Source organism: Plutella xylostella, chromosome 14 (assembly GCF_932276165.1).
Source record: "Plutella xylostella chromosome 14, ilPluXylo3.1, whole genome shotgun sequence".
In the NCBI taxonomy this organism is placed as follows: Eukaryota; Metazoa; Arthropoda; class Insecta; order Lepidoptera; family Plutellidae; genus Plutella; species Plutella xylostella.
The window spans coordinates 5782008-5806092 of NC_063994.1; the positions used below are offsets into that span (position 1 = coordinate 5782008).

The 24085-nt window shown below is 43.2% G+C and overlaps 3 protein-coding genes across 3 annotated transcripts; 2 read left to right on the forward strand and 1 right to left on the reverse strand.

The window, feature by feature from the left end:
• The first annotated feature begins 343 nt into the window (after positions 1–343).
• Positions 344–2672, forward strand: LOC119694461. Its single transcript, XM_048625391.1, has 6 exons — positions 344–629; positions 942–1008; positions 1170–1302; positions 1402–1584; positions 1683–1755; positions 1999–2672. Exons 1-6 carry the CDS (start codon positions 440–442, stop codon positions 2436–2438), a joined length of 1086 nt encoding a protein of 361 aa, XP_048481348.1. The 5' UTR covers positions 344–439; the 3' UTR covers positions 2439–2672.
• A 15510-nt stretch (positions 2673–18182) lies between these two features.
• On the reverse strand, positions 18183–19818 carry LOC125489529 (putative nuclease HARBI1). The gene is made up of 4 exons (XM_048625550.1): positions 19813–19818; positions 19378–19574; positions 19143–19275; positions 18183–18401 (listed from the first exon to the last, which is right to left on the reverse strand). The coding sequence occupies exons 1-4, from the start codon at positions 19816–19818 to the stop codon at positions 18231–18233; spliced, it is 507 nt and encodes a 168-aa protein (XP_048481507.1). The 3' UTR covers positions 18183–18230.
• A 1376-nt stretch (positions 19819–21194) lies between these two features.
• Positions 21195–23934, forward strand: LOC105387240. Its single transcript, XM_048625489.1, has one exon. It carries the CDS (start codon positions 22314–22316, stop codon positions 23544–23546), a length of 1233 nt encoding a protein of 410 aa, XP_048481446.1. The 5' UTR covers positions 21195–22313; the 3' UTR covers positions 23547–23934.
• The last annotated feature ends 151 nt before the right edge of the window (positions 23935–24085 follow it).

The following is a 24085-nucleotide window of genomic DNA, read 5'->3' on the forward strand; positions in this document are numbered from 1 at the left end:
GAGTCACCCGACCGCGTGGGTCAACGGCATCGTGCTGGCGCCCAAGAAGAGCGGCGAGCTGCGGGTGTGCCTCGACCCGCGCCCGCTCAACCGCGTCATCCGGCGCGCGCACTACCCGCTGCCCACGCTCACGGACATCGCCACCAAGCTGCAGGGGGCCAGGTACTTCAGTAAGCTAGATGCCCGGTCGGGGTTCTGGATGGTCCAGATAGATGACGAAAGCGCCGACTTGTGTACATTCGGTACTCCTTTCGGTAGGTATCAATTTTTAAGGTTACCGTACGGAATAAATTCAGCTTCAGAAGTATTTCATGCGAAGGTGAGACAACTGTTGGAGGACCTGTAGGCCTAGACAAAAGCCATACGCTCCGGAGCGAATCTATTTCTACAGTCGTTGACGCTTAGGCGTTTACGCTTATAATTTGCTAGCCAAACGCCAATGCGCTTAGCGAACGTTGTTTCTACAGCGTCGTACGATAAAAGTTTAAATTGTCTATGGTTTTCGTCTTTCGAACTGTCAAACAAATTGTCATTAAATGTCATTCTCAGTTTGAGCATTCAAAACTCATCAAAACAAAAACTTTGGCTTTTAACTGAAAGTGATTTAAAATTATCATTGATACGTATCAGTAAGTACTTACCTACTATTTTTTTATAAATAATCGCCGACTTTACATACTAATGTTACTAAGGCAAAATATACGTCAATGTACTAAGGGCAAATGAAGCAGATTTTCGAAGTAAAATTTAATCATACGGCATTGTTTAAGACCATAATAATACTGTCTCAAATTCATACATTTATAAAGAAAATACAGGGGGATAACCATTAGCAATGAGATCATTTCTAATACCCATACATTTGAACATCCATATTTGTGTGTTATGTTTTCATATGTACCTACAAATGCAAATAAATGGTTTTATATCCATATTTTCAGAAATGGAGCCAAGGCAAGGGAGAGCGAGCCAGGAACAACAAATGGCGCTGTTAGAATTTATGGAAAAGTATGTATTACCTTTACAAGGATATAAATTTATACTATTATTGGTTTTTCTTTAAGACTACATACTTTGTATCATTCTTAGATGTAAATTGTAATTTAAATTTGATTGCAAGTGTCACATGGGTGGTGGTTATAACTTTAATTGTTTTTTCTTTGTTTTAGCCATGGTGACTTGGCAAAACCGCAGCCTGGTCCACAAGGGCGGTTGTTGTCAAACCAATTATGGACCGACTTAACGGAACTTCTGAACTCCATGGGTGGGGGGGTACTAAAATCCACCGAAAAATGGAAAAAAGTATGTCTAGATTACTGTCTTAGAATACTGGCTCTATATATTATAATATTAATTCTTATCATCTTACAAGTTATTTATTAAATTACTAATTCTTTTAAGGTATGGGCGGACTGGAAAACTAAAACTAAAAAAAAAGCCATCTTGATTAAGCGGCACACGTCTGGAACGGGGGGAGGCCCAAGTAATGGGCTGACCCTCACAGCGCCGGAAGAAAGGCTGATTGCCATAATGGGAGTTAATGCTGTGGAGGGTCAGCCTAACATCTCAGAGTTGGGATTCAATGTATGTTATTTCTCATACTTAGAATAAATATTTGATTTATATTATTATACATATTACCTACAATATGATAGCACCTAATAACTAAAATTAATTTTTAGAGACGTCCAGTGAATCCAAGTCATGCAAATCTAGTGCATAGAGAAGATGCTTCGTCTATCATCATTCAAGCTGGTAAGCTTTGCCTTATATGTATATTTTAACAATTTTTTGAGTATATTCTATGTATAGGTATATAATTATATCAAGACTAATCTTGTATAATATATATTGATTGATTTACACCTGTACGCGGGAAGAGCTCATGACCGCTACCAGCGGTGCAGTATCAGTGGCCCAGTTCTGGGCATGTATTATTTAGCGACTTTGTTGGTTTGTCGTCGACACGATAAGAAGAAGAAGATTGATTTATTACAGAAGTCAATGACCCACAACAGCCTGAGCTCCCCGAACAGTCTGCTGAGCTCCCCCAACATCCTGCTGAGCTCCCCGAACAGCCTGCTGAGCTCCCCCAACAGCCTGCTGAGCTCCCCCAACAGCCTCGAGAACGCCATGCTGCGCCTCGGCGACAGCGACACAGGGAGCTGGAGTCGCCCCATTCGTCCTCACCCACTACTCCGCAACGAAGAACACGCAGGAGAAGAGAAACGCCGTTTGAAAGGGCGTGTATGGAGTTCACCAAGATAGAACGAAGGCGTCTGCAGATGGAACAAGAAAGGGAGAAAATGCACCACGAAAGGGAAATGCTGCGGCTGCATTTAGAGTCGGAAAGAATTCAAGTGGCAGTAAGAACAAATGAACTTCTAAACAGTTTGCTACAAGTCAATCAAAATATTTTAAACGTTTTAGGCGTATAATATTATGGTGCATTTTCTCCCTTTCTTTCTCCATCTGCAGCTACAGACGCCTTCGTTCTATCTTAGAGAATCTTATATTATAAGTTGGTTGATTATTTGTTAAGATTTTAATTCAAATATACTATAGTAGTTAGAAGCATGTTACTAGTAAGTATGTCTTTTAGAAGTTTTGATAAAACTAAAGACTGATTTTTTTGTTTAATGTTTTGTTTGATTCATTTTATGTTTTAATTAATATGTGTGATAGAAGTTTTAAACGATAAGAATTCCGGCTTTTGGCTATCATTCTTTTTTCGTTTTCGCTAGCTGTCGTAACCAAATGTCAAATCCAAACAAATTTTTTTTAGCGATAGTCGTTAACGTTTGTAGAATGGCTTTTGTCTAGGCCTACTGGAGGGCGTCGACGATATTATAGTCTGGGCTTCGAGCAAGGAGGAACATGACTTGCGACTACATCGTCTACTCGAGCGGGCTCGAGAGGTTGGTATCCGCTTTAACAAGGATAAGTGTGTGTTTTGCGTAGAGAAAGTTACGTATTTAGGCCACACGTTCAGTGCGAAAGGTATGAATATCGACAAAAACAAATTAAAAGCTATGCAGGAAATGCCGACGCCGTCAGACAGAGCAGGCCTTGAACGTTTTATCGGTATGGTCAATTATTTGTCGAAATTTATACCTCGCTATTCTGAGACGGTGGAGCCACTACGAAGTCTATTAAAAAAGAATGTGGCGTGGTGCTGGGACGAGGTGCACTCGGGCGCGGTGGCGGCGCTGAAGGCGGCGCTGTGCGCGGCGCCGGTGCTGGCGCTGTACGACGTGGCGGCGCCCGTGCTGCTGACGGTGGACGCGAGCGCGGGCGCGCTGGGCGCCGCGCTGCTGCAGGCCGACCGGCCCGTCGAGTTCACCTCCACCACGCTCACCGATACCCAACGCAGGTACGCACAAATCGAAAAAGAGTTACTCGCCATTGTGTTTGCTCTGGAGCGTTTCCACCAATATGTCTTTGGGAGGACTGACGTCATCATTGAATCGGATCATAAGCCGCTAGAGGCGCTGTTTCTCAAGTCTCTCGACTCTGTGCCGGCGCGTCTGCAGAGAATGATGCTCCGAATTCAAGGTTATAGCTTCAAGGTCGTATATAAACCCGGAAAGTATATGTATTTAGCAGACGCATTGTCGCGGGCAGCGTTACCGGATGTAATGCTGGATAATAAACTTTCTGATGAGATTGAAGAGCAGTCTTGTTTTTTGCTTGAAAATGTTAGGTTCAGCAAGGAGAGATTACAGGACTTAAGGCAGGCTACACTCGAAGATGACGAATGTAAAATATTAATAAACTATATATTGTCAGGCTGGCCTATTAATAAATGTGATAGTGACGTGAGGGTACGGCAACACTGGGCGCACAGAGAGACACTCGAGTACGTGGAGGGCGTGCTGTTCAAGGACAAGCTGGTGCTGGTGCCGGCGCGGCTGCGCAGCGAGATGCTGGCGCGCGTGCACGAGGGGCACCTGGGCATCGACCGCTGCAAGCGGCGCGCGCGGGACGTCATGTGGTGGCCGGGCATGGCGCGCGACGTGGAGGCGGCCGTGCGCTCGTGCCGCGCCTGCGCCGAGGCGGCGCCGCGCCCGCGCCGGGAGCCGCTGATGCCGCACAGCGTACCCGACCTCCCATGATTCAAACTAGGTTCCGATATTTTTGAGTACGGAAACAATAAATACATCGTAATCATAGGTTATTTTTCTAACTTCATTGAAGTTGCACAATTGAATAATATCGGAACCAGGGCTGTAGTGACGGCGATGAAAGAGCAGTTCGCAAGGTACGGTATACCACATGAGCTCATTACAGATAATGGCCCGGCGTATGCTTCAAAAGAATTTAAGAAATTCGCCACTGAGTGGGGTTTTAAGCACACGACGAGTTCCCCAAATTATGCGCAGTCCAATGGTTTGAGTGAAAGAGCGGTAAGGACTATAAAAGAATTAATAAGTAAAATTTTTATTACCTACATTTATACATTCACTGTATTTTCAGTTGAACTGAATTGTATTTTCATTCATTGTTTAGGTACATATTGTATTTCACTTATTCTTATCTATTTACACTGTACCGTATATACCTACACTTATACCTACATTGTATTACGTATAATATTTACAATATATAAATCTTACACACTAGTTAATATTTATGTAAGTTTAATTTAGTATAGTTGTTATTATTAAATACAATACTATTTACACTAACAATACCTACTAACATTAATACTAAGTTCACATACATCACACACAATCATACAACACCAAACGTATCGTGCCCGACGGATAAATTGTCGTGATACATCGAGAACGCACAAAATATTTTATCCGTAGGTTATTTGTTGGTCAAGTCGAGCGGCCGTCGATACCGGTCCGGAGGCAGGTTCCCTGCCCCGCGCGCCCGCGCAACCTCGCGCGCCCTCCGCGGCCCGTGCGCCGCCAGTCGAAATCTCAACTCCGACGCGAAGCCTGTGCCGCTTTACGCTAGCCCGCTACTGCTTACGTTTACGCGATCTTTCCGCTGTATACCTAGCTTGCTTAATTACTAGCTTACGCTTTATACCTAAGTGCTAAATAGTATAAACTCTGCTGTGTTATTGGTTTGTGCATTCTCCTTCTAAATTACTATAGACTTTGTGTGTGCTTTGCTTGTTCAATATACAAACCTGGACTGAACTGTAAGTGTTTGCATTTAATACCTACTCCTGCTAACACTACGCACTCACCCGCCTATAACAGGTGACCCCGAGGAAAACACACCAAGCACAATGTCCAACGATGACGCAGAATCCGGCGGCGTTCGAGAAGGCGGTTCGAAAAATCCCGTTTCCACTGACGCACGTCACGATATTTTTCGAGTCGGCGTAAAATCGCCACAGTTCTCGCCGGAGAAGCCTGCAATATGGTTTGCGCTTATGGAGGCTCAATTTAACTTGTCGAGGATCACCAGCGATGAGACCAAATTTTACCACATCCTCAGCAACCTTGAACCTCAGTACGCAGATCTCGTGGAGGAGCTCGTCTTAAACCCACCGGCTACTGATAAGTATGAGAAGCTGAAGACTGAGCTCATACGCGTACCTTGTCTCAGTCCAAGGCCAAGAAGCTGCAGAGACTTCTGGATAGAGAGGAGATCGGTGACAGAAAGCCATCTCATTTTCTACGGCACCTTCGCAACTTAGCTGGACCCGGCCTACCCGAAGAGTTCCTGTCTGGCATCTGGACGAGCCGACTACCGAGTAGTAGAATCCAGACCATCCTCGCTTCTCAACCCACCGCTTCGCTCGAGACGCTTGCCGACCTGGCGGACAGGATCCATGAAGTCGTTCCACCGTCACCGCAAGTAGCTTCGACTTCCCACCACACTTCACCTGGCAGCTCCATGGACCAAATGGCTAAGCAAATAGCCGAACTGACGCAGCAAGTAAGAGCACTCAGCATGCAATCGCACAGATCGCGTTCCAGATCAAGGAACAATCATGCACAGACTCGTCATTCTGCTCGGTCAAGGGAGAGGTCACAATCCAGCTACCGGAAGCATCCCCTATGCTGGTACCATGGCAAGTTCGGCAGCAGGGCGAAGACATGCATCCACCCATGCGACTACAAGGCGGAAAACTCCCTGGGCAATCAGTGATGGCGACGAACGATTGTCCCAGCTCCACCGGTCGCCTGTTCGTTACAGATCGCAGATCGAAAGCACAATTTCTTGTGGACACCGGAAGCGACCTATGCGTCTTCCCTCGATCTGCCCTGCGTGAACGGCGTGCGAAGACCAACTACCAGTTGTGCGCAGCCAATGGTACCACCATCGATACCTATGGGTTTGCTCAACTGAACCTGAACCTAGGACTACGTAGAGACTATCCGTGGCGTTTTATAGTGGCTGATGTGACGAAACCTATTATTGGTGTAGACTTTCTCTCATTCTATAATTTAATTGTAGATTGTCGCAATCAGCGCCTTATTGATAATACCACTTCTCTGTCAACTGTTGGTTCTGTAGACTTAACATGTAATAGTATAACTTCAGTTAAGGTCTCGACTGGTGACACGCGTTTCCACAAACTTCTCGCTGAATTCCCGGAGATTACTCGACCATCTGGCACGACACGTACGACTCTACACAACACCGTACACCACATTCGTACTACACCTGGTCCCCCTGTTTCCTCATCCCCTCGTAGGTTAGCTCCAGACAAGCTGAAAATCGCCAAGCAGGAGTTCGAGGAGATGTTGGCCAGCGGTACTGCCCGGCCATCGGAGAGTTCTTGGTCGTCACCTCTACATCTGGCGCCTAAGAAAGACAACGGTTGGAGGCCATGCGGTGATTACCGAGCTCTCAACGCTCGAACTGTACCCGATAAATACCCGGTAAGGCACATACACGATTTTTCCCACAGCATATCTGGTTGTAGAGTCTTCTCTACCATTGATTTGGTCAAGGCCTATAACCAGATCCCTGTCAGCGTGGACGATATTCCGAAGACCGCCATTACCACCCCGTTCGGAATGTTCGAATTTCCTTTTATGACGTTCGGTCTAAGGAATGCCGGCCAAACTTTCCAACGTTTCGTGGATGAGATGACTCGCGGACTCTACTTCTGCTACTGTTATCTCGATGATTTTCTGGTGTTTTCTAGAGACGAGGTAGAGCACGAGAGTCATCTCCGACAACTCTTCACGAGAATGAAGGAATACGGCATCCTTATCAACACGTCTAAATGTGTTTTTGGTAAGTCTGAGGTTACCTTTCTTGGCTACCAAATCTCCACAGCAGGAACAAAGCCGTTGGATTCCAAGGTGGAGGCCATCAAAAACTTCCCCGTGCCCACCACAGTTCGAGAGCTCCGGAGATTCTTGGGCATGATAAATTTTTACCGCAGATTTATGCCCCAAGCTGCTGCAACACAAGCTCCTCTGAATGCCTTGCTCACTGGCTCAGTTAAAGCTTCCCACCCTGTTAACTTGACAGGAGATTCACTGCAAGCATTCGAGGACTGCAAGTCCAACCTCTGCAGTGCGACATTGCTGGCTCACCCAGATTGTCAGGCCAAACTCGCATTGATCACCGATGCATCTGACCTAGCGATGGGTGCTGTTTTACAGCAATTCAAGGACGACACATGGCAGCCGTTAGCTTTCTTCTCACGGAAATTTAGTTCTTCGCAGCAAAAGTACTCACCGTACGATCGTGAGCTTTTAGCTATATACGAAGGCATTAAATACTTCCGTCACATGCTCGAGGCCCGCCATTTCACTGTGTTTACTGACCACAAGCCGATTTGTTACGCATTCCGTGAGAGGAAAACTAACTGCTCGCCTCGTCAGTACAGACACCTAGACTACATCTCGCAATTCACAACGGACATACAGTATATTGCCGGCAAGGACAATATTGTGGCCGACACACTGTCTCGTGTTAGTGAATTGCAGACTACCACCGTCGATGATGAAGCTATTGCACAAGCTCAAGCTTCTGACCAACAGCTAGCTCTCTTCCTGGACGATGCATCATCATCACTTCGTCTACGGAAAATGAACGTACCTGGCAGTCGTTTGGAGTTGTACTGCGATGTCAGTACTCCGACGCCACGACCGTTCATACCCGAGCCTTTGCGTAAGCAAATCTTCGATAGTCTTCATTCTCTTAGCCATCCTGGTGCAAACGCTAGTGCCAAGTTAGTGGCACAACGCTATGTTTGGCCAGGCATGCGCAAAGACTGTCGGAATTGGTCACAAGCTTGTCAATCTTGTCAGCGTGCTAAAGTCAATCGACACGTGTATTCCCCATTAGGTACTTACAACTTACCTCCTGCACGTTTCAAGTTCGTGCATATCGACCTGATTGGACCTTTACCAATGTCAAGTGGTTACCGTTACTGCTTGACAGCTGTTGACCGGTTCACACGTTGGCCAGAGGTCATTCCTATTGAGGATATGACTGCAGAAACGGTGGCCAAGGCTTTATTATCTGGCTGGATAGCGCGATTTGGTTGTCCGACAGATATAGTTACCGACCGCGGCCGGCAATTTGAATCGTCCCTCTTCCACCATTTGTCCATTCTAGCTGGTTTCAAACATCGGAGGACGACTGCCTACCACCCGGCGTGCAACGGTCTAGTGGAAAGATTCCACCGACAACTTAAAGCCGCCATAATGTGTCACAGCAACTCTACCTGGTCCGAATCTCTTCCACTAGTCTTATTAGGTATAAGGAGTGCTTTTAAAGAAGATCTGCAAGCCTCCTCCGCCGAACTTCTTTACGGCGAGCCATTAAGACTACCAGGTCAGTTCTTTGGTCATAGCGTAGACAGCAGTACTGATATGACAGAATTATTAGCCCGCCTACGCTCTTTTGCCGAGAAGCTACAACCTGTACCAACTTCACGTCACGGTCATGGTAAAATTTTTGTATACAAGGATCTCGCCACTTCGACTCATGTTTTCCTGAGAGACGATGCATTGCGACTATTGCGAGGTTCACTGCAACCTGCATACACCGGACCCCATGAAGTTATTGAAAGAGGAGACAAGGTTTATAAATTACTAATCAAGGGCAAACATGTCACAGTATCAGTAGACCGCCTCAAGCCGGCCTTCATACTCACTGACAAAACTAACTTGCCTACTACTATTGACCCACCACCAGAGAAAATAGTAAATCCTGTTCGGACAACTCGCTCTGGTCGTCAAGTCCATTTTCCAGATTTTTATCGTCCGTAGTGACGGCCTCTGGAGGGGAGTGATGTAGGTATCTTCCCGATTTTATTACCTACATTTATACATTCACTGTATTTTCAGTTGAACTGAATTGTATTTTCATTCATTGTTTAGGTACATATTGTATTTCACTTATTCTTATCTATTTACACTGTACCGTATATACCTACACTTATACCTACATTGTATTACGTATAATATTTACAATATATAAATCTTACACACTAGTTAATATTTATGTAAGTTTAATTTAGTATAGTTGTTATTATTAAATACAATACTATTTACACTAACAATACCTACTAACATTAATACTAAGTTCACATACATCACACACAATCATACAACACCAAACGTATCGTGCCCGACGGATAAATTGTCGTGATACATCGAGAACGCACAAAATATTTTATCCGTAGGTTATTTGTTGGTCAAGTCGAGCGGCCGTCGATACCGGTCCGGAGGCAGGTTCCCTGCCCCGCGCGCCCGCGCAACCTCGCGCGCCCTCCGCGGCCCGTGCGCCGCCAGTCGAAATCTCAACTCCGACGCGAAGCCTGTGCCGCTTTACGCTAGCCCGCTACTGCTTACGTTTACGCGATCTTTCCGCTGTATACCTAGCTTGCTTAATTACTAGCTTACGCTTTATACCTAAGTGCTAAACAGTATAAACTCTGCTGTGTTATTGGCTTGTGCATTCTCCTTCTAAATTACTATAGACTTTGTGTGTGCTTTGCTTGTTCAATATACAAACCTGGACTGAACTGTAAGTGTTTGCATTTAATACCTACTCCTGCTAACACTACGCACTCACCCGCCTATAGGTCTTTTGAATCTGAGGGCGACGCCGCGAGACGGCATCGGGTCCCCGGCGCAGCTGCTGATGGGGCGGCGCCTCAACACGCGGCTGCCGGCGAGCGAGGAGCGGCTGCGGCCGGAGCGCGACCCCGCGCGGGACCACGCCGCCGTGCTGCACCGCCGAGAGGCCAGCAAGCGCTGGTACGAAGCGCGCGCGCGCCCGCTGTCCCCGCTGGCGCCGGGGGACCGCGTCGTGGTCCTCGACGACAACAGGAGGCGGTCTATGAGTGTCCAGTCAAAAGCTGATCAACCTCGGTCCTATTTTGTCCTCGACAAATCAGGTAGGAGGTACAGGCGTAATCGACGCCATCTTTTAAAAATCGAGCAACCTTCTGAAACTGCACGTTCTTCCTTTGATTTTCTTTGTGTGTTTCGAGTTGGTTTCGAGTCAACGTACCTAGTTTTTTTTGGAAAATAAGAAGAAAGGAAGTTTAACTTAGAGAAAAACGACTGAGACATGTAAGTATAAATGTATTAACCTATATTTTTTTAAATATAAATGTTACCGGTTGTAGTCAAGAAGGTATTGTAATTTACGATGTATCCAATTTCTGTTTTGAATTGTTTTAGAATCATGAACGAGATGAATACTAGCAGCAGCAGAGTCTCCTACTCGCAGTTGGAGGCTCTGCTTGCTTTTATTGAGGAGCACCGAGAACTGGCTGCCGGCTTCCTAAGATCGACGGAAGCCCGGCACAAAAGCCAAAAACTATCGCAGGAACTCGCTATCACTCTCAACTGCATAGGCGGGGGTTCAATTAAGACCGTGAAAGGGTGGTCTAAAGTATGAAATCAATGTCTATAAAAAAATATTTAGTTTTGCTATCAGTTAACAAGATGTATGCATATTTATTTGATTTGTATATTTTGTAGTACTGGAGCGACTACAAAAATAAATTGAAGGCGCGGGTGAGGTCCCTCAACAAGTCCCACACTGGGACTGGAGGAGGGGAGCACTAGGCCCTCCTCTGTCTGCAGTAGAGGAGCGAGCAGTGGGAATAATGGGTCCCCAATTTGGGAAAAACATTAAAACTGTACAAGTTGACCCGCTGCCCCCTCTCAATTTAAATGAAGGTTGTTTTATGGTAAATATCTATTTGTTTATACTAAGACTTTCTATTTTATTTATTAATTGATTTTAACAGTATATTTTATACACAACACACAATGAAACAGTTAAATAAAGTAAGAATACCAGTATTTTTTAGATAAATATATAATATATTAAATTACATGTGCTTCCCTTTGGAGACGAAAACTGTCATTAGTCTTTGGCTAAACATAGAACTATGTTTTTTTTTAATTCAGATGCCACTGAGAATGAAGAGCATGGTAGCTCTACGCCTGTCCAAAAGATTAAAAAGAAACGGCAGCGTGAGTATTTACTTTACAATATTTATATAAACCACAACACTGGCGAAAAGTGGGAGCAGCAATGCACATCTGCTTACCCCACAAGGGAGTTCATTAGGACAAGGCGTGAGTGTGTGTGTTTTTAAAGGCCAATAAGTCTTTTAATGAAAGAAACAGATGGTCAAGTGATCCGAGTGCTAACTCTTGTGTCAAAGGTTCTGAGTGCTATTAAATATGTATAGTTATTTCCTTTATAATTTCAGGTATTTCAACACCCAGAAGTACTCGACTTGCAGCAGGAGCAACTGCGCTGTAAGAGGGCCACGGCTTCAGCCCTCACAATGATAGCTGAAGCTATGAACCGACAGGCTGCAGTGAATGAGAGGCAATGCAGGCTTCTTGAGGAGGGGCTCCTCATATGGAAAATGTAGGTTATTCCTAAATGTTTGGCTAAATAATAGAATAGAATTTAACTTTATTGTTACCCCAATAATGTGTTAGGAAAACTGGTGTTGAATATTTATGTTACTGTGTAGTTTTGTTAGTGTCTGTAATTTTTTAGAACAATATCATACTGAACTTTTCATTTTGTCTTTTCTAGGCTAATGAAAGGAGTAATGAAGACACTTAAAGTAAAGGTAAGGTATAATATATATGTCGCAGGCATCTGGTTTAATCTCCTGTTTGATTGAACCGCTAGCCCGTTCATTGGATGACGCTATTCAGTTGTATGACTAGGCCGAACGTTGATTGAACAAACGTCACAAAACGTCCAACTAGTTAGCGGACTTAAAATAAGTCAGGTGGTGAATAAAACAAATATGGCGTCTAACAGCGAACAGCTGACACAAAACGGACTTGTATTGTTATTTTTTTCAAATAAATTAGCTTTAAAGTGCGTTATTTATGTTAAAATAGTGTGACAACATGGATTTACCTATTATTACACCGCCGGCGGATAGTTTCAAAGAAAAAAATGTGCTGAAACTGGATAATTATGAACAACAATATCAAGGTACGTTTATTGTTATTGTTTAGTTAATTTGTGAGATGAGAGCTTTGTAACATTTTCTTTTTGTTGACTCTTGTCTGGTCATGTTATCCTAACCAGACATTACAAAGTTGCTATACTATATCCCATTTAACGACTTCGCTGAATAACGTTCAGTCAAGACGTTGGACGTTACAGTCAACCACTTTATTGATGATCCTTTTTTGATTTATAAAAAGAAAGTACGGTGACAAGTAACATGACATTTTGACATATAAAATAACAAACTTTGAGATCAATAATAAAAGCTATTGAAGGAAGATCATTTCTATTTATTGTGAGATATTTGACCAATTCTCTACATTTGTGGTCCTATCGAGTCCGGCATGGATCGACCACTACGCCGTAGTGCTAGATTAAACAAAAATGAAGTAAGTGCTGACCAAGAAAGTAGGCCTGACGACCAACAGCCGAGGGTGCCGTGCTCCAATCGATCATCGAGCGCGCGCTCCAGCGCCGCGACCATGCGCCGGCTGGCGGAGGCTCGGGCGGCTCGAGAGCTTGCCGAGCTGGAGGAGAGACGGCTGTGAATTGAACAACGGCGCCTGGAAGAGCAACGACAGTTGGAGCAACGGCGCCTGGAGGCTGAGCGCGCAAGGATAGAGGCTGGACTAGAGGAGGAAAAGGCCCAAATAGAGGTCGAGGAGGTGGAGAAGGCCTCAAGTCGTGCCTCGCTTTCACGAGTGGAGAAGGCCTCAAGTCGTGCCTCGCTTTCACGAGTGGTACATTGGCTTAATCAAAATCACTCGCCCAAGCCTGAAGCGAATCGAAGTGACAAATTGCTAGGCCGCCTGTCAGCCAGAGACCTGCCTACGTTCTCTGGCGATGCACTCGAATGGCTGCGATTCAAACACGCCTTCGAGTCGACGACTAGAATAGGCCAGTACTCGGAAGACGAAAACGTAGCCCGCCTACAGAGATGCCTGCGTGGAGAGGCGTGGGAGACGGTAGCGGCCCGCATCATCACCGTGTCCTCGGCCCAAGAGATCATGAAGACCCTCGAAATGCGCTTTGGAAGACCAGATCTTATAGTGCAGAAGATTATTGGAGAAATAAAGAAAATACCGAAGCTAAGTGGCTCTAGGACGGAGTTAGTGACACTCGCGACTAAAGTTTCAAATTGTTTAGCTGCAATCACAGCGACCAACTGTTCAGATTATTTATACAGCCCGGATTTGGTAATGGAAATTGTAAATAAATTAACTGAGAACTTAGTTTATAGGTGGATAGATTATAGCGTTACCCAAGATGCCGCCCGCCGTCCGAAATTAGCCGCATTATCCGATTATTTGATGCGTGAGGCCGAACTAGTGTGTAGGGCTGGGGTAATGGAGCCGCAACTAAAGACTAAGACTTTTTCCTCAGGTTTTGGCCGTCATCCTGTGCTCGCGATGGTCGATGATTATTCCGATTCCGGTGCGACCAATGCGAATAATATGGCTTCGATCAATGCAGTTTCCTTTCAGAAGCGCGGTGGGCAGACCGACACAACACGACCATACTGTCCCTTCTGCGAGAAAGATGGTCACGACTTGGACAGCTGTTCTCCATTTAGTGCTAGGTCTGTGGACGAGAGATGGGACTGGATTTGTAATAAGAAGCTGTGTTTCAAATGTTTCAGCCCCAAACATCGACGTGAGCGCTGCAGGTCCAGACGTCAATGTGCCACGTGTAGTCGTGGGCACCACACATTGCTTCATCGCGAAGACTGGCTAAATTGGACCAAAAGTAAGCAGTCTAATGGCGATAATGATAAAACGACTGAGACTACGGCCAACTTATGGACTAAACCCGAACAAGAGGGGCGGAGGTATGTAGGAGTCTTACCTGTCAATGTGGAGGGTCCTGCTGGTAGCGTCCGCACGTGTGTCATGATAGACGGGGGGTCTACCATAAGCTTGATAGACTCCCGCCTAGCTGAAAAAATTGGTGCAGAGGGTCCTCGCGTGAACCTTAATTTGCAGGGCGCTGTCGGCGAAACGAAAAGAGAGAACGATAGCCTTGCAGTTGCCGTGACGTTACACACTTCTACGGGTTCCTTTTATTTGCCGAAAATACGTACTGTAGACTCACTCCGCTTGCCCACACAAAAGGTCGATAGAAAATTAATAGAAAGTTGTCTACATTTACAGGATGTGCCGCTAGAGGAGTATGATGGCTATCCGGAGATTCTAATTGGCCAGGATTATTTACAGCTGATATTGATAAGAGAGAACCGAGAAGGACGAGCGAACGAGCCTGTTGCTTCGCGGACTAACCTAGGCTGGGTACTTCACGGATTCGTATCATCTAGTTGTAAGGTAAACAAAGAATTCACAAACCATCTCCATCACTCTGAAGCTGACGTCGAATTACATGAATTGGTTAAGGATTATTTTCGTGTCGATAGCCTTGGTGTAAAACATGAGGAGAATGATAAGTTTTCACCAGGTGAACAGCGAGCTATGAGTATTCTCGACGCGAAGACCAGGAAGATCAGTGACACATGGGAGACCGGGCTGCTGTGGAGATCGGATGACGTCGCTCTGCCGGAGAATAAAGGGAGCGCAGTGCAGCGACTGAAGGTGATAGAGAGGATGATGGACGTTGACCCCGCTTTCTCGATTGACTATTCGAAGCAGGTCGATAATTTACTGGAAAAACATTATGCAGAAGAAGTCCATGAAACTTTGGCCGGCCCGAGACTTTGGTACTTGCCACATTTCGGAGTACGCAATCCGTCTAAACCGGGAAAGCTTCGCCTAGTGCATGATGCGAGAGCAGAAACAAAAGGCATTTCTCTGAATACGGAGTTGCTAGCAGGCCCTGACCTTCTTAATTCATTAATTGGTGTTTTGTTCCGTTTCCGAGAGAGGGCGGTAGCAGTTACGGGAGATATCAAAGAAATGTTTATGCGTGTCAAAATAAACGAAGAGGATCAGAAATCGCAACTATTTTTGTGGCGTGGGATGAATAGAGATCAACCTCCCCGTACGTACAAAATGACTTCGATGATTTTTGGCGCGAAATCATCCCCGTGTACTGCTACGTACATTATTAGAAAGAATGCTGACCAATATGCTGAATCTCATCCGCGCGCCGTGATGGCTATTAAAAGAAGACACTATGTAGATGACTATTGTGATAGCGTGGACACAGTTGAAGAGATGAAGCAACTAGTAGCCGACGTCACTGCGATTCATATTGCTGGTGGATTCGAGATAAGAGGCTTCGTATCGAATAAACCTGAATGTCTTCCTGAGCCAACAGAGACGCCGTCGGTTAGCTTATTACAAACGGAGAGCTCTCAGCGTACCTTGGGAATGATATGGAAGCCACATAAAGATGCTCTTGGGTTCGACCTGAGTTTCAAGAAGTTGGAAGCAGACATTGTCGACGGATCACAAAAACCCACTAAACGTCAAATGCTTAAAGTCATAATGTCTGTTTTCGTTCCTTTAGGTTTCCTTGGTCCACTGTTAATTCGAGGCAAAATTTTGTTGCAGCAACTTTGGCGAAGCGGCGTGAAATGGGACGAGTTAATAGGTGATACCTTTACACGAACCTGGAGTGAATTCCTGATAGATTTAAAGTCGTGTGAAGAGTTTATGGTACCTCGTTGTTATGGTTTCAGTGCTTTCGATCAGTTTCAACTGCACGTTTTTGTGGATGCCTCAGAACAAGCATTTTCGGCAGTAGCTTACTTGCGTAGACACAACGGTGAGGTAGCCTTTGCAGCTGGAAAATGTAGAGTCGCGCCATTGAAATTGATTACCATACCTCGTCTAGAGCTTCAAGTGGCTCTCATGGGTGCTCGACTAGGCGCCACTGTTCAAAGGGAGCATGACCTGAATATTGTGGATCGTTTTTTTTGGACAGATTCCAGAGTAGTGCGGAGCGTTAAAACATCGCTGAAAACGGTCCTCAACGAACAAGCACCAAAGGAGGAAACGCTGATGACATTGCTGACAGAGGTTGAGCACACGCTGAACTCACGTCCCTTGACGCACGTCTCTGTGTCGGAGAGTGATCCAGAATCTCTTACACCTAATCATTTCCTTATGGGTGGACCATCTAATGTACCCTGGTTGGGTAACTGTGATCAGGTTTCCCGAAAGTGCTGGAGAGACGCGCAACGGTTAGCCGACGCGTTTTGGAAGCGATGGCTGCGTGAGTATTTGCCCACATTGGTTCCTCGACCGTCTCGAGTACAGGATTGTTTGTTAGTCGAGGGGTCTTTGGTTTTGGTAGCGGATCCATCTCTACCTAGGAATGTTTGGCTTAGAGGAGTGGTTGTTAAAGTTTTCCCTGGGCCCGACGGTTTATGTAGAGTAGCGGACATTCGGACGTCGGGCGGCATATTGCGGCGACCACTAACTAAATTAATAATGTTAGGTTAGGTTAGAATGAATTTTATTTTGTATCCTTTTAAATTTATGTATTTTTTTTGGCCGGGAGAATATTGATGATCCTTTTTTGATTTATAAAAAGAAAGTACGGTGACAAGTAACATGACATTTTGACATATAAAATAACAAACTTTGAGATCAATAATAAAAGCTATTGAAGGAAGATCATTTCTATTTATTGTGAGATATTTGACCAATTCTCTACACACTTGACGAGTCGTTCTTTAGTCATTCAACTGAGTAGCGTCATCCAATGAACGGGCTAGCGGTTCAATCAAACAGGAGATTAAACCAGATGCCTGCGACATATACATACATAATTTATATCGGAATAAAAACAAAATATTTTTGTATATGTTTTTACTATAAATTGATCCACAGATTTTAGCGGCGACGCAGTTGCGCGACCAGTGAAGCTCTGGCTTCGCGACCGGCGTGGAGCGCGCGGTCCGCGCGGCGCTGCTGCGGCTGCTGCGCGGGAGGATCCCGACCCTGCGCATGCGCCTGGCCTTCAATGGCCTCACGCCTCTCTTCTTCCTCTTCTTCAGGCGTCAATTCCAACAGAGGAGCACCTGTTTTGCGCGCCACATTGTGTAACACCACACATGCGTTGACTATGCGGGCCGCCTTCTCCGGCTTGTAGTGTAACATTCGAGCTGCAAGCAAGCACCGCCAACGTGCCTTCAATACACCGGTGCATCGCTCAACACAGTAACGTGTCTTGACTAGGGCATGCAATACCGCAATACCGGTATTCGTAATACCGGTATTAGGGACAAAATTCACGCTTTTTTCAATACCGGTATTGAAAGTTAATACCGGTATTGAAGTAATACCGGAATCGGACTTTTTTAGGCTATAATAAAGCGATTAAGATATAGTATTCCTAAGTACTGTGAAAGCGCACTTGTTTCCAACCGTTTGATGCAGTTTTAAGCCGTTTGATATCTACTGTTGACCATGCGTAAACGGACACTGGATGTAAAAATAATATTTTTTTGTAAAATTTAAACTTTAATACTCAATTCTCGTAAAAATCTATTACAAAAAACTGTATTTCATTGCTTTTTCTCGTTTTATTTTGACGTATACGACCTTTAATCACAATATATGCCATTTATTACAAGGAAATCTAATACCGGTATTAATACCGGGATCCCGGTATTGAGTTGCAATACCGGAACTCAATACCGGTATTGAAAATAGTTCCGGTATTGCATGCCCTAGTCTTGACGTGCATGTCGGTGTATATGGCCTTGCGAGTTCCTGGGGCGGCATCCACAATAGGGGTCATCATTATCACCCGCTAAGCATATCCTGAGTCACCTTGAACAAACAATTTAGTTGCATAATTTTTTTGTTTAATTGTAATAAGAATGATTATGTTTGTATTGTGTTATTGTTACCTAAGAGCCACACAGCTTCCCCTTGGTCGTATAGACCCTGCAGGTATTCTTTCAGAGGGTGACCATTCCAAACAGCGGAATCGTGAGTAGCCCCGCCGTCGCTGGCATCGACACTTAAAATAATAATAAGATCTGCGTCACATATCTGTAACAAACCAATATAGTTCCTAAATTGTTATTGTAGAATTGATACTCCTTGTATATAATGTATATGTTTATTTACTCTTCAATCATATTAGTACAGTTTACAGGTATGTACAGTTTCAGTACTTAGGCATACTCTTACATAGGTACGTCGGGAGGTGTTGCCTCCGTGGCGGCTACCGAACGACTGAGAGCCGGTCGCCTCTGCGCTGGCCTTTTATAGGGAAAGGTTGGTTTGCCGCCACGTGCACACTGACCGATAGTTACACTACTTATACATGTTATTTGGTCATGCCAGCTGATACATGACACTATCATATCAGCTGTCATGACACTTTACATACATAGCTTATATATATACTATAGCTTATATACACTACAGTTATGTTTTTATAGACTATATTTAATATAAGTACTTAATTAAAATAAATACCAACTGTGATTACTGATTACCTAAGTTCCTATTTCCATTAATAGTTTAATAATTGTTAACAAAATATTGTATTATATAAGTATTAATAATTATACAAAAGGCTAAAAGCATTTTGTACCAGTCAACCTATAGGAGAGAATATGAGAAAAAATAAGACTTTACTCTTTGATTGCCATTATCTGTAGCTTTATTAAGTGGTAAAGGGACCTAATTACTACCTATATTTTTTAGTATTAGTCATAGAATTTATTAGTTCTATCAATAAATAAAAAATACATGCATTACAATGTGTTTAATTCATTAATTTACAATTTGCACATTGAGGGAATGTGTATGTTTTCGGTTGAAATATTCTTCCTCATTCTGCGCGGGCCTCAGGATGCAGACATGAGTGCCATCTATGCAGCCCACAATCCCGGGGAAATTATGTACCTCAAAGAATCTGTAATAAACAAACCACTTCAGCAACATATCCAGATAAGCCTAAAGCACAAGGGTAGGGACATACCCAGACGGTAAAATTTATTATATGCTTAATGCTTACCTTCGTTTTACAGTGTTCCTAGCTTCTGGTGTTCTAGGAAACACAATATATTTAGCTAATATTTGAGGATGGTTAAGTGCATCTGTCACTTCAGCTATAGCCCTCGACACAGTGGACTGGGACACACCGTGTGTAGCACCTTGCCCGACTCCTCTCTGGTATGACCCAGCAGCAAAAAAACCAAGCGCAATTAAGACCTAAAACATGAACGTTATTAATGCTTATTTACTTCATAACAAAAACATATATCCATCCATTACATAAACATATATACTCATGACTATAATCCCAGAGGGGATAGTCAGACAGTCACCCACTTTTCACTGTACATATTTTGTAACTCTGTAGTGCAATCCACTTAGGTTACACATCTAACAGTCCCTCGAAACTCCCTAAGACATTTTTTTTGTATGGAATTCCGTTAGATGGCGTTACCAACATTAACATAAACCAGGGGTACCATACCAACCTTACATAACAAAATAAATGTCAAATTTTCAATCACAAAACAATATGGCTGTCCGTTTGTTTGTAAACGCAACATATTTTCGTGGTGTTTATGTGTTTTTCTTTTGTAAAATACTCTTTCTCCGTTATTTCCGTCGAGTTGAACATCTGTTCCTCCGGTTTAGCGTCGAGCCTGTAGTTGTAAGTGCTTAAGACAGTGACTTTTTGTGAAAGTGTTTTTGAAGATATTCGTGGTTATCGGATTTTTGTGTTTTCCTTAAAAATGGGACGCCAAAAGAAAAGATGTGCTATTTGTAAGCAGTCCGGATCAAATTTCTTCGCCTCGTTTCCCCTGGATGAAAAACGGTAAGTAATCATAACCGCAGTCAAAGTTTCGATAAGGAGGTGCACCCGCCACTTCCCAAGAAGCACCATAAAATACCTTGGCCTTGGCATTTCATCGAGCCAATACCGGCTACCTGAAGGGCTCGCTACAGCGGTTCAGAAGGTGACCCACGTTACCTTTTTCTAACTAAATTGGTAGACCAGTACTACTTAAATTAAAAATTATTAAAATTAAAAGATATATTGTATACTGTAATTACTAGGATTCATTATTTTAACTGTAAGTATCAGAAACAATTCGGAGAGGAAATTAAGCTCGCATTAACAGTGTACAAAAGTGCGCTTGATATAGCTAACTTGTTTGTATTTATTATTTATATTTTAAATAAGCCTTTTTATAGTTAATTTATTATTAAAAAAATTATATTATAAATTTATAGTTTTTTTTTTTTTTTTTCAGTGAATGAGGCAGCATCGACATCACAACAAGAAGTTGTTGCTAGGCCAGCAGGCTGTTCACATAAAAAAGAAGCTTCTGAAGACATTGCAACTCCCTACCACAAGAAGTCCGGGCTTCCCATAGAAATAAGTCAAAATGGTAAGCTAATTTGGGAAGGGCATTAAGTATATTTTACTTATTTACATATAGAAATATTATTTACAAGCTGTTTCAGAATTTATTATTTAAAAAATATATCATAAACTTATAGTTATTTTATTATTTTTTCAGTGAATGAGGCAGCATCGACATCACAACAAGAAGAAGTTGTTGCTAGGCCAACAGGCTGTTCACATAAAAAAGAAGCTTCTGAAGACATTGCAACTCCCTACCACAAGGAGTCCGGGCTTCCCATAGAAATAAGTCAAAATGGTAAGCTAATTTGGGAAGGGCATTAAGTATATTTTACTTATTTACATATAGAAATATTATTTACAAGCTGTTTCGCTTCGCCTTAAAAAGTGTTCCCGTGGGAATTCCGCGATAAAAAGTAGCCTATGATGTTTTCTCAGGGATCATTATGTATACCAAATTTCATTCGACAGATGTGACCAGCCCACTGCCACTTAAGCTTACTAACTCGGTGAGCTATGTCGGTGACTTTAGTTCTCTGTCGGATTACTTCGTTCCAATAACAAAGTGACATAATTATGTGATCATACTGCATAGTTCTTACTTGGCACAAAAGGTAAACAATATTTGTGTCCAAGATTGTGTGTTAGAAGGACAGATAAAATAAAATAGGTGATTATATAGGTACCTATCTCGTTAGCATTACCACCCAAGTTAAAGTAATAGGTTAAAATGGAAGTATAGCACTTGCTTAATATCCAAACAAAAGAGAAAACATTTTTCTACTCCTAAATATTATCCAATCTCCATGATTTTTTAGAATACTAACAACAGAATGAATTACTAGCTTTTTAGTTTTTTTTCTTTTTTACAGATATAGATATGACTCCACGCAAAAAAAAACTCAAGAAAGAGCTGAAAAAAACAAAATTCAGTTTGTCGTCGTTAAAAAGAAGTGCAAAGCTGATACAAAACTTAGAATCAGGAATTCTAAAAGAAATAGTTTCATCTGCACTAAGAAATCAGAAGAGGAAACCAAAAGGAAGACGCTGGACCACAAAAAATAAAACCACGGCACTGGCCATATTTAAACGGTCTCCTAAAACCTACCGCTACCTGCAACATATCCTACCTTTACCGGGAGTTAAAACATTGCAAAATGTTTTAAAGAAAATTCCATAACAACCAGGACTGAACAGCACAATATTGGAGACTTTAAATTAAAGAAACTGTAGAGCAGGTAGCGGGAACAGGATTTGAAGTTGTGGCTACCATATGTGACCAAGGTCCCACTAATATGGGGGCCCTGAAACTGCTAAAGCAGTTATCCAATGTACCAGACCATGAGGGAAATAATTATTTCATTGTGAACGAAGAGAAAATATATATAATATATGATGTACCTCATTTATTTAAATCAATAAGAAATAATTTTCTTAATAACGGAATTATTAAAATGAATGGCAAAACGGGGAAATGGTGTCACTTATTAGAAGTGGAAGAAAAAAACAAAAACCTGCTTTACTTAAGTAAAATTACCGCCACACACGTACAGCCTTAATACAGAGCCAAAATGAAGGTAAAATACGCAGCTCAAATTCTGAGCAACACCGTGGCGGCGGTACTAAAGTTACTGTCAGAAGCTGACCTAAACCCACAACATAAACATGAATTGATGGAGACTGCCCTGGTAATTCAGGACTTGTATAAGTTGTTCGACTACACAAATGGTCCATCTGGTCCGCAAGATATAAAAAAGGGCATTCGGCAAAATGTTTCTGCGAAAACCGACCATTTAAATGTCTGGGCTGATTTCAGAAAGAAAATGGAAAAGCTAGTCTTTGTGAAATCAAATGGAATGGCTGCAACAAATGTGAGGTGCGTTAAAGGATATTTAATTACCCTGAGTTCCCTCCAAGACTTGTGGAATAAACTTAGTCGCCTGGGATTTAAATATCTCAATTTAAGGCAACTAAATCAAGACGCCTTAGAAAATCTGTTTGGCATCATTCGGCAACACAGCCCGACTAATAAAAACCCAACTTGCGCGTCATTTATCGGTGCCATAAAAACTGCATTGATATCGGGTTTAACTGCACCTCACAATAGGGGCTCTAATTGTGAAGAAGACTGTAAAAAGTTACTGACTAATTTCCACGAATTAGTCTTTGAAAATGAAAGTATGCCAAAAAAAGACGATGATCATGATGATCATAGCGCTAGAGAAGAAAAAGAAATGGAAATTTGTGAAGATTCACAATTATCAGCGCCGGTGTTGAGCCTTCCAGAAGTATTGGATTTTGAAGACATCGAAAAAGATTTGACAGATGTAGATTCACAACCACTAGTTTACCTCAGTGGTTATATTGCATCTATAATTATTAAGCAATATAATTGCTTAAGATGCAAAAATAATTTAACCGCTGAGGAGCCTGAATCATGCCCATTATTTAGGTATATAAAACTTCGGGAATGGTGGAATGCTAAATCATGTTTGACATATCCATCACTAAATCTTTGTCGAACAATTGAAATTGCTATTACCGTTTTCAACACAGAGATTATTGGTTGTCTCCATCAAAAAAATATCTGCCAATTAGCTGTCACATTATTCTTTATAAAATGTGACATCAGTTGGTTTAGTTGTGAAATGCATTCAAAATTAGTATTTGATGTCATGTTTGTGCGGCTTAGTCGGCTTCTTGTAAGAAGACAGTGTCAAAGAGTAAATTTAAGCCTCTCTGAAAAAGAAGAAAATCTGGCGAGTGCTGTAAAAAACGCGCAACAGCGCGGAATTTCTAAGTAAAATACCAAAAAATGTGTAATGTATATTACCTTCTGGGGGGCTTGTCGCTCACGTCCGTAGGTACAAACCCTAGTTACCCTACACGTGTCCCCTGGGTGGTGCTAACGAGTGACAACGCCGAATGTCGGGCGGCGGTAAATCGACCCGACCTCCTCTCCTAGCAGAGGCGGCGATCTCCCGCCGTAAAAAAGGAGAATCACCAACACGCCTGCCAAGCGCGGTGATTATGGCAAACACACCTCCTTATGATGGAACAAACAAAGGCCCGGCCCCCAGTCCCCGGCAGCCCCGCTATCCCGGACTCCGGTAGCGGTCACGGTAACGGCGGGGCAGGGGGTGCGAAGAATCTCCGGCAGAGAGTCGGCTACCAGCCCAACCGACCCTTGCACCTGGCAACATATAACGCACGGACACTGAGGGAAGACGTGAAGATAGAGGAGCTGGAAGAGGAAATCAGCAAGTTAAAATGGGACATTATAGGGTTATCCGAAGTCCGACGAGAGGGAGAGGATACGGAAATTCTCCAGTCCGGAAACTTG

Bases quoted from the DNA above. Each gene is read 5' to 3' on its own strand.
- LOC119694461 (XM_048625391.1), top strand. From the start codon at position 440: ATGCGCTTAGCGAACGTTGTTTCTACAGCGTCGTACGATAAAAGTTTA. The intron at 1,303-1,401 runs GTATGTCTAGAT...AATTCTTTTAAG, and splicing joins CCACCGAAAAATGGAAAAAA to GTATGGGCGGACTGGAAAAC. The intron at 1,585-1,682 runs GTATGTTATTTC...ATTAATTTTTAG, and splicing joins TCTCAGAGTTGGGATTCAAT to AGACGTCCAGTGAATCCAAG.
- LOC125489529 (XM_048625550.1), bottom strand. The intron at 19,276-19,377 runs GTAAGCATTAAG...TGTTTATTACAG, and splicing joins AGGAACACTGTAAAACGAAG to ATTCTTTGAGGTACATAATT. The intron at 18,402-19,142 runs GTAAATTAATGA...GGTTTGTTACAG, and splicing joins ATTCCCTCAATGTGCAAATT to ATATGTGACGCAGATCTTAT.
- LOC105387240 (XM_048625489.1), top strand. From the start codon at position 22,314: ATGAAGGTAAAATACGCAGCTCAAATTCTGAGCAACACCGTGGCGGCG.